The following is an 18638-nucleotide window of genomic DNA, read 5'->3' as shown; positions in this document are numbered from 1 at the left end:
CAACAACACAAACATGCTGCAGTCTTATTCTCCAATTCTTCCTATGGACTCTTTATGAAACCTGACCAAACTACCATCCACATCTGTTACAACTTTCTATCCATCCATGTCAACCTACTTATCTTTTTTTTTCTTCTGGATTTTAAGTGATTTTATTGCTGCTGTTATCTTTAAATTAAAAGAATACAGCATTCCATCAAAGTCGGGAGCTCTATCTAAGAAAATGCACAGCACCAATCATGGTGTAAATCATTTATTACACCATGAAAATGTTACCACACTGCCATCCTGTGGAAGTACAGTTACTGGCATTCACTATTGCAGATCATATTTCCAGTGTGTCAGAATTCCCCCAAAATTACCATTAGGAAGATATATACAAGGCCTATTATTCTGTTTGATTATTTTTAATCAAAGAAGATCTCCTTGATTTGGGAAAAACAGTAATCTTCTAAAACAGAACCTAAACATCTTTTCACCGTATTTGTTTGGTTTGGGGGGGGGGGGTTTCTGGCCACACCCGTGGCACATGGAAGTTCCTAAGCCAGGGATCTATTCCGAGCTGCAGCTGCGACCTATGCCATAGCTGCGGCAACACCAGAGCCTTAACCCACTATAGCACGCAGAAACTCCATCTTTTCACCTATAAAGTACTTTATTTTTTTTATCCAAGGGTATGAAGTGGGACCAGACTGATAAAAATAAACAAACCATGGTCCTTGACTTAGGGTGTACAAATGAATTGTTCTACAAAATAAAATGCAATGAGAGGTCTGAGTTCCACAGAAATTTTGTTTTCAAGAAGCTCCATATAATCCCCAAACCAAATCCCTGACACAGCATTACAACTTATGTTGACAATATCCTTCATGCTTTTAAATGACTGCTGTATTTCCTTTTACTTCAAGCTAGAAAAGGTTTTGTGAATATTATATTCCTGTTAACTTTGCCCTACCATTATGTCATCTTAGCATTTCTGAGCTGCTTTATCTCCTGGTTGATATTTAATGGAAAGGGCTCACAAAATACTCTTTTGCTATCCCCCTTCTCTCTCAACCAAAAGAAACATTAAGTGAGGAAATACTTTAAAATTTTGCTTTTATTGTTAACAAATATGATTAAAGGCTTATAAGACTGTTGAAGCATTTGATTAATAAAGATACTTTACTGCTTGATTACTTGATTACTGTGGATGTTGGTAAATAAGCAGGATGGAAAATGCTAAGAAATTTACATAAATTAAAGCCTACAAAGTCCCCCAATCCCCCAACAAAAACAAAAACCCTCCAGGGATTTTCTCAACCAGCAAAGAGATATATCTGTTAACCTAACAGATATACATAATGAGAACATAATTTTTCTTTTCCTTGTAAACTATGTAGAGAATGAGTTTTTGAAACAGGTATGTGTAAAGGCAACAAGTGACTTGTTCAAAACAGTTGAGTGGACAGACAATCACAATTTTTAAAAACAGCAAATATATTTCGTTCTGAAATCTAAAATGAAATCAAGGATAGTACAGCAGGGAAAAAAAAATATATATATATAAGATTTAAAAGTATTAAGATGAGCACGATATTGTAAATATTTATAAGAAAAATTTTTTAAGTATAAGATGATGTTCCTTGGTAACTTCTAGAGCTAAATAGAAACAAGGACGGTGGGGTAGAGAATTTGAACACTTTGAAATTATCTAACTCCACACACATCCATAATATCCCTAAACCATTTTATTTTTGTTCCCTCTGTAAAGCTCTTCTAATATTTCTTATAAAGAGTCAAAGTAGTATTAATTGCATGTTTTTTCTAAAGTAATCAAAGAAATCCTATTTATCAAGTACAAGGTCTTTTCTCAATTCTCATCCTATTAGATCTTAGTGCTGATACTCAAGAAGAGCTGGTCACTGTTCACATTTTAAACTTTTACATAGAAAATACTCCCTTTTGACCTCTTTAATAAGTTATATATCTGCCTATGTTTTATTTTTCTTGGAGCTCTTCTTCCTCTTCCTGATTCGAGGTGTTTCATAAAAGTCTTCACCCTAATTCTATTCTCCTGACCATTACATTTTCAGGACCCTAAAATTTTTAAGTTAAACAAAGAAATTCTTAATTCCTCTCCACAATCATTTAAAAGTTTTTCTTCCCATATTGTTCTAAAACATAAAGCCAAGAGTTATTGTTTAGTCTATCATCTTCTTTTCTGCATTCCAATGATTGTTTATAGTGTATTCAGGGTAAAGAGATATATATCATAGATCTTCATCAACAGTAAGGTATTTATTTATATGGTAGGCACATGGTTATGCTGATTTTTTGCATCATGGTCTGTGGAACCAAAACATCTAAGTTTAGGCTTCAGCACCATTACTATTTACATGATCTTGAGCAAATTATGTCTTCTCTTATTTTCCCATCTGCTAAATGACAGCAACAGTACCTATTTTCACAGTGCAGTTATGAAGATTAAAAGAGTTAAATACATGTGAAGATAATTTGTGGTATATAAGGAGAACTTCATATATACATATGTACTGTTTCGGTGGTGATGTTATCAAGTATGCTGAAATGGCTATAAATATAATACACTATAAATTTTTGTTTTTCAAATTGATAAAATCCATACTCAAAAAATGTACCATTGAATGCTTTTTATTATATCCAAGAAGTTGTTTAACTATCACCACTGTTTAACTCCAGAACATTTCCTCACTCTCCCACTCAAACCCCATACTCATTAGCAGTCACTCCTCTACTCCCCAAATTCCTGGCAACTACTAAACCAACTTTCTGTCTCTAATCTGTTTGCCGTCTTCATGGATTTGCCTGTTCTGGACATCTCACACAGAACAAATCCTACAGTATATATGGCCTTTTGTGTCTGGCTTATTTTACTTAGCATAATGTTTTTAAGGCTCATGAAGTAACATGCATGGGTACTCCATTTCTTTTAATGATGAGTAATATTCCACTTTATGGATATACCACACTTAATCCCATCCATTTATCAGTTGAACACTGTGTTGTACTGACTTTTTGGCTATTATGAATAATGAATGCTGCTGCAAACATTCTGTGTAAATATATATTTTCAATTCTCTTGGGTATATAACTAGGATTGGAACTGTGGGTCATATTAAAAAATATGATTAAGTTTTTAAGGAGTCACCAAACTACCATGTTTTTCAATCAAGTAAATAAACGTTAAATTTTTTTGTTAATTGTTTTCCAACAACATTACTACAATGGAATAAAATTATTTTACTAAGACACTGGTTTCAGATCACAACTTGTCTCTGATTAATTCAACTTATAAAAGTTCTGTCCCTATCATGAGCTCTAATATTTGAGACACCATCTACTACTAAGCATCTTACTTAAAAGCAGTTTTAAAACCTGTAGAGAAAATTAAAATTCTGTTGAGAAAAGAATCTATGGTACGGTTTGAATGTTTGTGTCTTCCCCAAATTCATATGTTGAAAATCTAAGGGCCAAGAAAATGGTATTAGGCAGTGGCCTCTGGGAGATGACCAGGTAATGATAGCTCCAGGGATCAGCCTCTTTTAAAAGAGGCTCCAGAGAGCGGGTTCATCCTTTTCACCATGTAGGGACAAAGAAGGTACCAGCTATGAACAAGCAAAAGAGCTCTCACAACAATGTGAGCTTCCTGGTGCCTTCATCTTAGACTATCTTCCAAAACTGTGAGAAATAAATTTCTGTAGTTTATAAGCTACCTGGTCTGTGCTATTTTGTTATAGCAGCCTGAATGGACTAAGACAGTATGTTGCATATTATACAGAAAGGGTTTTCAAAAGTTTTTATTAAAGTGTTAAGGATGCTCAACCTTTTAGAGTGAGTAAGCTGAATCTGAATAATATGTGTATGTGAATGACAGAAATGCCCACTCTCTCAAATTAAAAAAAAAAAAAAGGTTGACACATATTAAATCTAAAAAAATTTCCATAAAAACAAAATGAAAACTCACTAAGGGAAAGGTGGTAAACGACACAGGTAAAAATGCCTGACCCTCCTATGAATACAAAAAGCAAAATAAAAGTAAAATTATTTTTACCTTCTCACAGGTAATACTGGACATGCGTGTTCAATGAAAAGACTGTATACTAAACACCTCTTGGAAGCTGACAGATATCAAAAGTCCAGTCACTTACCTATGTAGACTCTTTTGCTGTATCTCTGCATTAGTAACAACACAAATACATGCAGCGGAATAAGGTTGATAATAAACACATAACCACCCCAAGCAGAGACCTATAAGCAAAGAAATGGTAAGTTACACAATTTATATATTTGCTTTTTAAAATAAATTAAGTTCTGTCATGACAGTCTAAATATATAATTAGCAAATATAAACACTAGGATTTTTAACAATTTTGAGAGATACTTAAAAATGGATTTATATAACCTACAAATAATCTAATTTTCCTTAATTTTACTGATAATTAAAACACAATCCCATAAATCCAATATACTCTTCCGTATGTGTGCAAGATTTAATAAAAAATGAACAAAAATAGGTATGGCTGCTTTCAACATTTTCCAGGTTGTGAAAGGTTTACCACAGTTATCTGGGGTGTGGTTCTAAGCTGCATTAGTGGAACAACGATATACTTTTCTATATTCAATTAAGAAATGGTCGGAGTTCCCGTCGTGGCGCAGTGGTTAACGAATCCGACTAGGAACCATGAGGTTGCAGGTTCGGTCCCTGCCCTTGCTCAGTGGGTTAACGATCCGGCGTTGCCGTGAGCTGTGGTGTAGGTTGCAGACGCGGCTCGGATCCCGCGTTGCTATGGCTCTGGCGTAGGCTAGTGGCTACAGCTCCGATTGGACCCCTAGCCTGGGAACCTCCATATGCTGCTGGAGTGGCCCAAAGAAATAGCAAAAAGACAAAAAAAAAAAAAAAGAAAGAAATGGTCAAAGTAAATTAAACTTATTAAGAACATTATGATTTATGAATTGGCAAAAAAAAGTCTGTCATGAAGGTACAGACTTTTAGAATATAGATCATTAATTTTTAAAAGAAAAAAAAAAGCCTTTACTTCCCACCCCCTTTTTTGTCTTTTTAGGGCTGCAGGTGCAGCATATAGAAGTTCCTGGGCTAGGGGTTGAATTGGAGCTGCAGCTGCTAGCCTATGCCACAGCCACAGCAACCCGGGATCTGAACTGCATCTGCAGCCTACACTGCAGCTCAGGGCAATGCCGGATTCTTAACCCACTGAGCCAGGCCAGGGATTGAACCTGTGTCCTCATGGTTACCAGTCAGATTTGCTACCTCTGAGCCACAATGGGAACCCCAACTTCCCCATTTTTCATGATAAAATACATTGCAAGAAACTTCAGAGAATAAGAACAATGGATGTTAGCATCAGTCAACAACTCAGCTAAAAGCAATGTTCAGATGATATGAATAAGCTTTGAGATCCTCAAAATAAAAGGTGCTACTTTGGGTATAATTACTTTTCACTACTTTCTTGATTACAAAACAAGATCCCAGTTTAATGTTTAGCCTGTATTACAAAGCTGGAATAATTCTATTTATCAGAATATTAAGTATGCTCTGGTCTAAATCAATAAAGATTCTAAAGACCATGTTTATTCCAAACCAATAGAATTTATTAACTTTTAAGTACATTCAATAATAAGCAATAAGGTCTGTCAAGATCAAAGTTTTTACATGTGCTGTAGTAATTATAAGAATCATTTGTAACAAGGGTCACTTTAGGAAACTATATGTTACCATACATATTCTAACAATGCTGCCCTTGTTTAAAGCATTTTAGAACCACTTATGAGAAAATGCCTTCAGTTTATAATTTATAAAGAACATCAGTTTACTGCCCCAGTTACATGCTACTTTTCACCAAAAAAATGATTCTGAGCTCCAGTTTTAATTGATGAACTTCTCTGATTACTTCCAGAACTTAAGCCTAAACTTGAATGAGAATGGGTTTGCTATTATTACTGAGCACAACCGCACAGTATGTGCCGTAACCTTTAACCACTTTAAAAGAGGCATGAGTAATTTGAATGCATAAACTCCATGATATCTGTTTAAAAAACTAAAAAAAGTTACCTAACATTATCATTAATTTTCAGCATAAGACTACTATATAGGCTGTGGTATGGAAAAGAAAGGCATGAGATTGAAAAAATTATATTAAGTAGTTTACAAGTTTAATGTGACCATTATTTAGGAAAAAAAATAAACATTTGAAAAGTTTTTTGTTTTACTTGCTGCAAATATTGTATTTGAGGGGTTGAGTATTAGCCCTCCCCATACAAGGCCCTGAAGATGGGAGCAGGTTAGAGTGTGGCACTAATGAAAGAGAATACATTAAACAAAAGTTAGGATCTTAAGAGCCTACGCAGAAAGGAAATGTAGAACTAGCCCTTAGCTGAGAAGAGAGTGACAAAGAGGTGGCACTGGTCCAGCTGCCAAAGGCTTGTTCGACTTCACACAGTTTCAAATATGAAATCTTACCATGTAGAAATACGATAAGCAGCAGCACATTGTCCAAAAAACTGACCCAGTTTTTACAGACTTTACCTAAAAAACAAGCAAGCAAGTGATATAATAAAAATATGCATAAATGTTCCTGCTGAATGAAAAAAGGTTAAATGCTTAGTAAACTTGCTTACTAAAAACAAAGATTATTTCTGAAAAATATTGAGGTTACACAGACATTTGGATCCACTTAATATATACATTTATAACACTGGACAGTAGTTAGACATTTTGGGAATAGTTTTGATATTTTTTTTGGGTCATGTAGTTGTTTTTTTTTTTTTTTCTTTTTTTGTCCTTTTGCCTTTTCTAGGGCCGCTCCCAAGGCATATGAAGGTTCCCAGGCTAGGGGTCTAATTAGAGCTGTAGCCACGGGCCTACACCAGAGCCACAGCAATGCGGGATCCGAGCCGCGTCTGCGACCTACACCACAGCTCATGGCAACAACCGGATCCTTAACCCACTGAGCAAGGCCAGGGATCAAATCCTCAACCTCATGCTTCTTAGTTGAGGATCAAATCCTCAACCTCATGCTTCTTATTTGTTAATCACTGCACCATGACGGGAACTCCGGTCATGTAGTTTTTAGAAGAAAGAATTATCTTAAAAAGAATGAATTATATTTTTCCATTTTATATCTTCTATCTTAAAATGATTAACATCAACAGATTTTTAACTAAAAATAAATTTGTTCAGTAAATCTACATTTGCATATGGTTGGTTTGCTTAGACATAACATCTTAATCTGAAGTTCTTCTTCATTTGAATGTAATCATCTATAGCTCACATTATATAATTATGAGCATACATTTTTGAGAACTTACCACCTAGAAATTTTCAGATACTACAATCAGTATCTTCAATAAATTTGCATTCTTAAAATAATTTCTAGAAGGTCTAATGATATGATAGTAAAATTCTCAATTACCCTGAACGGGAAAAACAACTTGCAATAAACGAAGATTCAAAAAGTTGACAAATCTATTGTTTCAAAAAACTAATCAAAGAAATAATTCCCAGGTCACAGTTTATATGTTCACCTGAAAAAGCAAAATATATTAGCACTTTCAGAAAACAGAAATGAAAGCTCTAAATACTTATGCCTAGAGCAAAGTGTCATCTTTAAGATGAATCAAGTGAGTGTCCTCAAAAAATAAGACTAAGTCCCATTATAAGCAATTCTGTATCGAAAGAGTTAGCTCTATGTTCTCACGGAAAGTTCAAATTTAAGAGTATTCTATCTTATTTCAAAGAATTCTTAACTTTCAAAAAATGGGCTTCTATTAGTACATTAAAAACAAACTACCAGTGACATCTACTCTTTGGGGGAGATTAAAATATAAGCCAAAAAAATAAAACAAAACAAAACAAAAGGGGGGGTGGGGGAGAAAAAGAGAAAGAAAAGAGACAGCCCTTAGAGCTGTATGAGACGGTACACTATGAAAGACTGCCTTGAATTCGACATTATAATATATGTCTGTGACAAAATACACTTCACTCTCCTCCCCCAAAACATGCTGATTTTGAAAAGAGGGACTATGGTTTACCTTTGCTCAGGGCAAGATAACAAGGTGGGTTCTATTTTAAAATGTGAATAGGGAAGGGAATATATTAAAATATTGACAATTTTAAAAGAAAAACTTCCAGGGCACAAATTGTTTTACAACTTTATTCACCTACTGAAAGCCACTGAATTATATACTTTAAAAGGGTGATTTTATGGTATGCAAATTATTTCTCAGAAAAAGTTTGTGCAATGAGGCTAAAATAGTGCTTAGAAGGAAACTTACTGTACCTTTAAGTACTTATATTAGAAGAGACAATCTCAAACAACTAACTTAATAAACTAGACAAATTAAAGCAAAATCCAAAAAATAAAAAACATAAGTAATTAAAAGAGACAGCGTGTTCCATGTTTTTTCTTTCTTTGCCTGCCCTGTAGCATACGGCACTGTGACCTAAGCCGCAGCTGTGGCAATGTCAGATCCTTAACCCACTGTGCCAGGCTGGGGATTGAACCTGCATCCCAGTGCTCCCAAGATGCTGCCAATCCTGTGGTACCAAAGGGTGAACTCCAACATGTTCATGTTGTTAAAGTAACAACTCCCCCTAAACTATCTATGGATTTAATGCACTCCCAATAAACATCCTAGCTGGGCTTGGGTAGATATTAAGTCAACTCTAAAATCAGTATGAAGCAAAGGACTAAGAAGAGCCAAAAAATAATTCTGAAAAAGAAGAACAAAGTTAAATCACTCATGCTACCTGACTTCAGGACAGCATGGTATACTGTCTAAGGATATATACAGAGCTCAATAAAAAAAAAGAATCCCAAAATAGACTCACATGTATACAGTCAACCTATCCTGACAAGGCTACCAAGGTGAGTAATTCAGTGGAGAAAGGAGAGTCTTTTCAACAATGACGTTCAAATGATGAGACATTGATAACCCTCCAAAAGAGAACCTCAGCCCTCTTCTTGCACCACAGATAGCAGATCTTAATGTGAACCCTGAAACTACTGAATTTCTAGAAGTAAACACATGAGAAAATGTTTGTGACTTTGGGGTAGCCAAAGATTTCTTAGATGATACACAAAAGCAAGGTCCATAAAAGAAAAACATAATAAATCAGACTTCATCCAAACTAAAACACATATCTGATAAAGGACTTATTTCCAGAATATATAAAGAATTCTTATAACTCAGCAGTAACAAATGAAACAACCCAACAAAAACATAGGCAAAAAATCTAAACAGATATTTCGTCATAGAAGAATAGGGATGGGAAATAAGCACATGAAAAGATAATGTTAGTCACTGGGGAAAAGCAAGTTAAAACCATGAGATACCACTACATAACTACTAGAATGGCCAAAATTTAAAAATCTGAACAAACTATGTGTTGGTGATGCAAAGTAAATTCAACTCTTTATGCTTTGGTTCAAGGAATGCAAGATAGTCACTTTCAAAAACCATATGGCAGCTTTTTATAAAATTAAACATGTACTTATTATACAAAACCAGCAATCCCCTACCTGGGCATTTATTCAAGAGGAATACTAACTTATATCCATATGAATGCCTATATGCAAATATTTATAGCCTCTTTATTCACGACTGTCGAAAGCTAGAAAACAAATTCTAGCACATCCATACAACAGAATACTACTCAGCAATAAAATGTAACAAACTACTAAAACATTCAACAACATAGATGATTCTCAGTAGTATTATGCTAAGCGAAGTAGCCAGGCACAAAGGGCCATCCCATACTGTTTCTATAATATGGCATTCCAGAAAAGACACTCCCAAAGACATAATGACAGAAATCAGATCTGTGGTTCCTAGTAATATGGGTTAAGGAGAGGACTGATTACAAAGGCATAGGAGGAAACTTTAAAACAAAAAAACCAAAAACTATAGGAGGCAATACAGTAATACATGTTGTTCTAAGTACTATTCTGTTTACCTGAGCTCTGTTTTTGGTGAGTAACAACAGAAGTAACAACAAACACACGCTCATCACTTGTGTTCCTATGAATGCTGTATACCTTTACAACCTATTTAAATCATACAAGGTAGGTAAGTACTATTATTACTTCTACTTTCTAGTTGATGAAATAGAGGTGGAGGAGGTTTAAACAACCCCTTGAGATAGAGCCAGAATTCAAAAAGGAAGAAGACCCAAGAAAAACAAAATAGTGAAACCAACTAATGTCTGAAACTATAATGAAAGATATTATTCCAGAAATTAAAAATAGCAATCTACATCTTTAAAGCAGTCATTATTACCAGAAGGGTCAACTTTAGGACTTATCCTGGGAAATTTATTAGACTTCAATGGTACAGGGAAAAAATGTGCTATTATTTCAGGAAAAAAAAAAAAGACCACACTTTATAAGAAACACACAAAATAAAATGACAGTAGTATAACAATTTCAAGAAATTCAAGTAAAGAACAAATGACCTAGACCTTTCTATCTAGCCAAACTTTCAAGTATGAGACTATTAAAAAAACGAAACAAAACAAAACCAAAACCATATTTAAACATGAAAGAAACCAAGGAGTACAGTATTCATGGGCCTTTACTGAGGCATCAAATACCTCCATCTGAGAAATATCATGTATAAAAATAGCATTAATATGCAAAATACTATGTACTAGTATATAACGTAAAAATCTATTACATACTTAATAACATGCATTACTTGTTAATACATAATAAAGTCATTATATATTAGACAAAATAGACTAACTGAATTTCATGAAAAATTTAAAATTTTGTGAATCAAAAGACATATATGAAAAACCCAGAGCAAACATATTCAATGGTGAAAGACTTAAGTTTTTCCTTTAAGATGAAGAACAAGAAAAGGATGCTCTTTCACCACTTCTATTCAACTTGAAGTTCTAGTCAGAGCAATTAGGCAAGAAAGATAAATAAAAGGCACCAAAATTGGAAAGGAAGACGTAAAATCAGCCTTGCTTGCAGATACGATCTGATCTCATATGCAGAAAGTCCTAGATTACACATACAAAAACTTTTAGAGCTAATAAATTAACTCAACAAAATAGTAAGATACAAGGTCAATACACAAAAATTGGTTGCATTTCTATACATGAACAATGAACAATGCAAAATGGAAGCTACAAAAAAGTTCCTATCACAATAGTATCAAAAAGAATAAAATACAACAAAGTTAAAGACTTGTATGATGAAAACTAGAAAACAATGCTATTAAATAAAATATAAATGGAAACATTCTATGGTCATTCATGGACTAGAAGATGACACTACTACCCAAAGTTGTCTACAGAATCAATGCAATCCATATTAAAAATATCCCATGATTTTTTTTCTTTGCAGAAGTAAAAAGACCCATCCTAAAAGTCACATGGAATCTCAAGGGGCCCCTAATAGCCAAAAGAATCTCGGAAAAGAACAAAAGAGCTGGAGGACAAAATTTCCCAATTTTAAAATTCACTACAAAGCTATAGTTATCAAAACAGTGTGGTGCTAACATGAGGACATACAGACCAATGAAACAAAACAGTGAACCCAGAAAACAATCTTTGCATATATGGTCAAACGATTTTCAACAAGGGTGACAAGTTCTTTGATTGGGTAAAGGGCAGTCTCTTTAATAAATGATGCTGAGGAAAGTGGGTATCAATGTGCAAAATAAGGAAGTTAGACCCTTATCTAACAGCATATACAAAAACTAACTGAAAGAGACTTAAATGAAGACCTAAAGCTAAAAACTCTTAGAAGAAAACAGGGCAAAAGCTTCATGACACTAGATTTGGCAATGATCTCTTGGATATGACATTAAAGGCATAGCCAATAAAAGAAAAAGTGGACAAACTGGATTTCACGAAAAATTTAAAATTTTGTGAATCAAAAGACAATATCAACAGAGTGAAAAAGGAAATCCACAGAATGGGAGAACACTGGCCAAATCATCTATCTTACAAAGATTAATATTGTGAATACATTGAGGAGTTCCCATTGTGGCTCAGTGGAAACAAATCTGATTAGGATCCATGAGGACACAGGTTTGATTCCTCGCTCAGTGGGTTAAGGATCTGGCATTGCTGTGAGCTGTGCTGTAGGTAACAGATGTGGCTTGGATCCTGCATTTCTGTGGTTGTGGTATAGGCCAGCAGCTACAGCTCTGATTCAACCCCTAGCCTGAATTTCGTATGCCACAGATGCAGCCCTAAAAAGACAAAAAAAAAAAAAAAAAAAAGAGAGAGAGAGAGAGAATATATTGAGAACTCCTAAAACTATCAACAAAAAACCCAAATTATCCAATTCAAAAATGGGCAAGGGATTTGTGTATACACTTCTCCAAAGATACCCAAATGGCCATTAACCATATAAAAAGATGCCCAACATCACTGATCATTAGAGAAAGGCAATTCAAAACTACAATGAGATACCACCTTAAAGTCATTAAGATGGCTCACTATCTGAAAAAAACATCAAACTGTTGATATGGATGTGAAGAAATTAGAACCCTTGTGTACTGCAGATGGGAATGTAAAATAGTACAGCTACTACAGAAAACAAGGTAGTGGTTCCTCAAAGAATTGAAAATAGAATTACCACAGATCTGGCTATTTCACTTCTGGGTCTATATCCAAAAGAACTGAAAGCAAGGTCTTCAAGAGTGATTTTCATACCTATGTTCATAGCAACATTATTTGTAGCAGCTAAAACATGGAAGCAATCCAAGTGCCCACCAAGAAATGAATGGATAAATAAAAAGCAGTATATATCTACATGGAATATTATTCAGCCACAAAAGGAAGGAAATCCTGACATATCCCACAGCATGGATAAACCCTGAGAACATTACACTAAGTGAAATAAACCAGCCACAAAAAAACAAAGACTCTATAATTCCACTTGTATGAAATACCTAGAGTACTCAAAATTATAGAGACAGAAAAAGTAGAATGGTGGTTGTCAGGGTTGGAAAAGGTTTAAAATGGGGAGTTATGTTTAACGGATATAATTTCAAACTTACTATGGAGATGGTGGTGGTGGTGATGGTTGCAAAACATTATGAATGTATTAAACATCACTGAATTTTACATTTACAAATGGTTAAGAAGATAAATTTTATGTTGTTTGTATTTTACCATAATTTTAAAAACCCCACAAAACCAACTCAGAAGATACCACATTTCATACCATTAGGCAAAGAAAACAAACAAAAAAAACCCAAAACCGAAAAAAAAAACAAAAAAAATACAAGCACTAGCAAGGATCAAGAGAAACTGAAATCCACGTACATTGCTGTAAACTGGGGAAACCACTGTGGGAAACAATCTGGCAGTTCTGCAAAAAGTTAATCACAAAGTTATTATGGCAACCTGAAAACATACGTCCACACAAAAAGTTGTACACTTATGTCGTTGGCAGCGTTATCCATTATGGTCCATACATTAAAATGACTACCAACTAATAATGGATTTTAAAAATGCTATGTATCCATATATTGGATTATTCAGCCATAAAAAGTACTGATACATATAAAAAATAATGCTAAGTATGGAGTTCCCGTTGTGGCGCAGTGGTTAACGAATCCGACTAGGAATCATGAGGTTGTGGGTTTGGTCCCTGCCTTTGCTCAGTGGGTTGATGATCCGGCGTTGCTGTGAGCTGTGGTGTAGGTTGCAGACGCGGCTCAGATCCTGCCTTGCTGTGGCTCTGGCATAGGCCAGTGGCTACAGTTCTGATTGGACCCCTAGCCTGGGAACCTCCATATGCTGTGGGAGCGGCCCAAGAAATAGCAAAAAGAAAAAAAAAAATAATAATAATAATGCTAAGTAAATGAAGTCATACATAGAAGGTCACTGTTTTGTTTTTTGGTTTCTTTTGCTTTTTAGGGCTGCGCCTGTGGCATATGGAGGTTCCCAGGCTAAAGGGTGAACTGGAGCTACAGCTGCTGGCCTATGCCACAGCCACAGCTCATGGCAACGCTGGATCCCTGACCCACTGAGCAAGGCCAGGGATAGAACCTGTGTCCTCATGGATACTAGACAGATTTATTTTCACTGAACCACAGTGGGAACTCTGATATGTGTTTTATTTGCATGAAAAGCCCAGAATAGGTAAGCCTTCAAACAAAAATTAAATTAATGGAGGAAAGGAGGAATTGGGAGGTAAAAGGTTTCTTTAGGGGTGATAAAACGTTCTGTAAGTAAACAGAAGACACTAAAAATTACTGAACTGTACACCTTAAAATGGTTAAAATAGTGAATTTTATGTTCTATGAATTTTGTCTCAATTTGTTACACTTTAAGTATAACAAAATTTAAATGGTAGTTAATACATGGGCGATGGTTTCTTTACATTAGTTTTGTTTCTAAATTTCCAAGACATAGATGTACTATTTTTAAACTTTATTACATAATGTTCCAAACATACAGAAGAGTTGAGAATAATAGCCATCCAGACTTCCAAATGCAAATACAGTATCACATTTGCTTTAACGGTTTTATTAAAAAATGTATTTTTTTTTAACTAACATAGTTGAACCTCTGCTGATACCTCCTCTCTCAATGTCACCCCCACACTCAGGAAAAACCACTACCAGGAAGTTGGTATATATGATGGATAAGTGTTACTACTTTTATATTTTCATTATAAACAGGTATAAACAAACAATACACAGTATGGTTTGAACCATTTAGAATTACCTTATGTATTCTACCTCAACTTTTTTTTTTTTTTTTTTGTCTTTTTAGGGCCCCATCTGCGGCATATGGAGGTTCCCAAGCTAGGGGTTGAATCAGAGCGGTAGCCGCTGGCCTAAGCCACAGCCACAGCAATGTGGGATCCAAGCCATGTCTGTGATTGACACCACAGCTCACGGCAACGCCAGATCCTTAACCCACTGAGCAAGTCCAGGGATTGAACTAGCATCCTCATGGATACTAGTTGGTTCATTAACCACTGAGCTACAACAGGAACTCCTATTCTACCTCAACTTATTTTTCTTTATTTTCTTTTTTAAATTTACGGCCACACCCGTGGCATATGGAAGTTCCCAGTCTAAAGGCTGAATACAAGCTGTAGCTGCCACCTATGCCACAGCCATGCCAGATGTAAGCTGCATCTGCCACCTACACTGCAGCTCATGGTAACACTGGATCCTTAACCCACTGAGCAGGGACAGGGATCAAACCCGCATCCTCATGGATCACTGAGCCACAACAGGAACTCCCTCAACTTATTTTTCAACTTGGTATTACACTGTCAAAATCCATGCAAGCATTTATCCATCTATGATGTCAAGATATATATTTAATATATATTTAAGTATTATATATTAGTTGAAAGACCTCAGAAGGATGCTCCAAAATTGAAGGGTTTTTTCCCCCTCAGGTGTTTTTAAACTTTTTTGGAAAATATTGCAGCATTAGCAATATCCTACTGCTTTTCATCATCTTCATCTCCATGGGTGCTTTTCTTTCTTCTCTCTTACACTCAGGATCAAGCAACTGTCTATACTGATTGACTGCAACAATTCTCCTCTAGAATTCCTTGCCAAAGCAAAAATATCCACAAGCTAAGGAGCTTTAAAGGAGATAAAATAATTATTAAAGAGGAAAATAATGCTGCAATTCACTTAACTGCTTATATACTTAACATATAAAAGAGTATTCGTACGTAAACATTTTGTGCAATTTCCAACACTGAAGAAGTATAAACATAGGCTAAAATAATAAACAAGCAAACATACATATGCAAGGTTGATGACTGATAATTTCCCAAAATAAAGTCAGACACCAAACTAGAGATCCAGAAAGCTCAAACACTAAGCAATAAATGCCAAAATAACCAACCACACCTAGGCATACCTTTTTCAAACTATAAAAAAATCAAAGATAAAAAAAATCCTGAAAGAAGCCAGAGGAAGACACCTTACCTACAGAAGACAGGATAAGAATTACCTGACTTCTACTCAGAAATCATGTAAGCAAGACAAAAACAGAGTGAAATATTTAAAATATTGAGGAAACCCTCCCCCATCAAATTAGAATTTGTGCCCTGTGGAAGTATCCTTCAAGATTAATAAAAGAGAAATAAAGACTTTCTCTCAAAAATCGAGGGAATGTGTGGACAGTAGACTTGCCTTGCAATAAACGTTAAAAGTTCTTTAGCAAGAAGGAACATACAACAGATCAGAATCTTAGATTGACACAAAGAAAGGAAGAACACTGAAGACATAATAACTAAAGGTAATTAAGAACTTTTAGTTTTCTTATTTTTGATCTAACAGATAAGGTTGTTGAAAATAATAAAACCAACAATGTACTCTATTATATGGCTTATTTATAAGAAAAATGAATGACAGTAATGATACAAGGGGTAAGAAGGAAGAATTAGGGAGTTCCTACTGTGGCACAGTGGGTTAAGAATTTGACCTCAGTACCTCTGGTCACTGTAGAGGTGGCAGGTTCAATCCCTAGCCTGGTGCAGTGGGTTAAAGGATCCAGCTTAAAAAAAAAAAAAAAAAAAAAAAAAGGAGTTCCCATTACGGCTTTGTGGTAGCAAAACCTACTAGTATCCCTGAGGACACAGGTTTAATCCTGGCTTCACTCAGTGGGTTAAGGATCCACCTAGGTTACAGACACAGTTTGGATCCCATATTGCTGTGGCTGGGCATAGGCTAACTATCATCTGAATCTTCACCAAGTTGTAGTCTTTTTGCAATGGTAACACCAAAGATCTCTGATCACAGATCACCATAACAAATGTAAAAATGAAAAAAGTCTGAAATATTGTGAGAAATAACAATCTGTGATAGAGACACTAGGTGAGCAAATGCTGGTGGAAGGCCAGGGATGGAACCCGCAACCTCATGATTCCTAGTCGGATTCATTTCTGCTGTGCCATGATGGGAACTCCCTGTATTTTTTGAGAGTGGACTTGGATTAGTTGTTAAATGTATATTGCAAGCTCTATGGCAACTATTAAAAATAGTTTAGGAGGTCCCGTTGTGGCACAGTGGAAACGAATCTGACTAGGAACCATGAGGTTGCAGGTTCGATCCTTGGCCTTGCTCAGAGGATTAAGGATCTGGTGTTCCTATGAGTTGTGGTGTAGGTCACAGACATGGCTTGGATCCTGCGTTGCTGTGGCTGTGGCCGGCAGCTGTAGCTCTGACTGGACCCCTAGCCTGGTAATCTCCATATGCAGTGGGTGTGGCCCTTAAAAAAAAAAAAAGCAAGAATAGCAGTATTGGTATTAATTTCAGATAGAGACTGACCTCAAAGCAAGGAAAGCTGTAAGAGATAAAGATGAGCATTATATAATGATCAAGGGATTACTTCTCAAAGAAGACATATAATCCTTATAGTGTATGCAACTAACAACAGTGTCAAAGAGGGGAAAAAACCTGAGAGAAAGCAAGAATAAATGGATGAATCCACTATCATAACTGGAAACTTAAAAAGACCTCCCCTTTCAGAAGGAAGGATCCAGCAGGGTGAAAATTAATAATGACACAGTTCAAACACAACAACATCATTAATCAAGTGGACACTGGGTATAATGGCCATCTAAAGATGACTTCAGAGCAGAATACATAGTCTTCTCAAGACCACATGGTTGGTAAAATCATTTTATCATTTGGGCCATAAAACACATCTTAACAAATTTAAAAGAATAAAAATTACACATGTGATCTCTGCAGCATAATTAAACTAAAAATCAATAACAGAAAAATAACTGGAAAATCTCAAAATACATGGGGATAAAACAATATACCTTTAAATAAAAACATGGGTCAAATAAAAAAATCTGAAGATAATTTTTTGGGGGGAGCCACACCCATGGCATGTACAAATTTCCAGGCCAAGGATTAAACCTGCTCCACAGCAGGGGACCAAGCTGCTATGGTGACCAATGCCTGATCCTTAACCTTCTGGGCCACAAGAGAACACCAAGAAATTTTAAAATATTGTTAATAAAAATGAAAACACAACTTATCAAAAATTTGTGGGATGTAGAGAAAGCCATGATCATAGGGATATTTACAGCACTGAATGCCCATGATAGAAAAGATAGATCTAAAACAATTACCTAAGTTTCCACGCTAGGAACTAGAAGAAGAAGGGCAATTTAAATCTAAAGGAAGCAGAAAAAAAGAAATAATAATCAGGGCAGAAATCAATGAAATTGAAAAATAGGAAATTTACAGAGAAAAATCAATGAAATTCAAAAACTGGTTCTTTGAAAACTAAACAAAAATCAATGAGCCTTCAGCCAGGCAAAGAAAAAAGAAAACACAAAGATTAGTAAAAGAAGGAACATCAATCACTACAGCTACTACAGACTTCATTAAAAGGATAATAAAGGAATGTGATGAACAATTCTTTGTCTACAAACTTGATAACCTAGATGAAATGGATCAATTCCTTGGAAGAATCTGGGAAAACTTAAGAAACAATCTGAATAGGTCTCTATTAAAGAAATGGATTCAGTCAATAATTAATACCCTTCCAAAACAGAAAGCAGCAAGCCAAGGTTAGTTCAATGGTGAATTCAAACATTTGAAAAATATACATATTCTAATTGTAAAGAGATGCAATT

General features: G+C 35.2%; 1 protein-coding gene across 2 annotated transcripts in view; it reads right to left on the bottom strand.

The window, feature by feature from the left end:
* The window catches only part of STT3B (STT3B, catalytic subunit of the oligosaccharyltransferase complex), a 102699-nt gene that overhangs the window by 28158 nt on the left and 55903 nt on the right, over window positions 1-18638 (bottom strand). For both annotated transcript variants that reach the window (XR_002338187.1, XM_003132088.6), the window contains exons 4-5: window positions 6500-6565; window positions 4170-4269 (exon numbers count right to left, since the gene is read on the bottom strand). Coding sequence is in view for 1 of the 2 variants with exons in the window: in XM_003132088.6 (XP_003132136.3) it covers window positions 4170-4269; window positions 6500-6565 (166 nt within the window). In the remaining variant the exon portion in view is untranslated. The remainder of the gene's footprint in view (window positions 1-4169; window positions 4270-6499; window positions 6566-18638) is intronic.

Source organism: Sus scrofa, chromosome 13 (assembly GCF_000003025.6).
Source record: "Sus scrofa isolate TJ Tabasco breed Duroc chromosome 13, Sscrofa11.1, whole genome shotgun sequence".
NCBI classification, from domain to species: Eukaryota; Metazoa; Chordata; class Mammalia; order Artiodactyla; family Suidae; genus Sus; species Sus scrofa.
The sequence above is the reverse complement of the archived record's forward strand: the minus strand, read 5'-3'. Positions and strand labels throughout refer to the sequence as shown.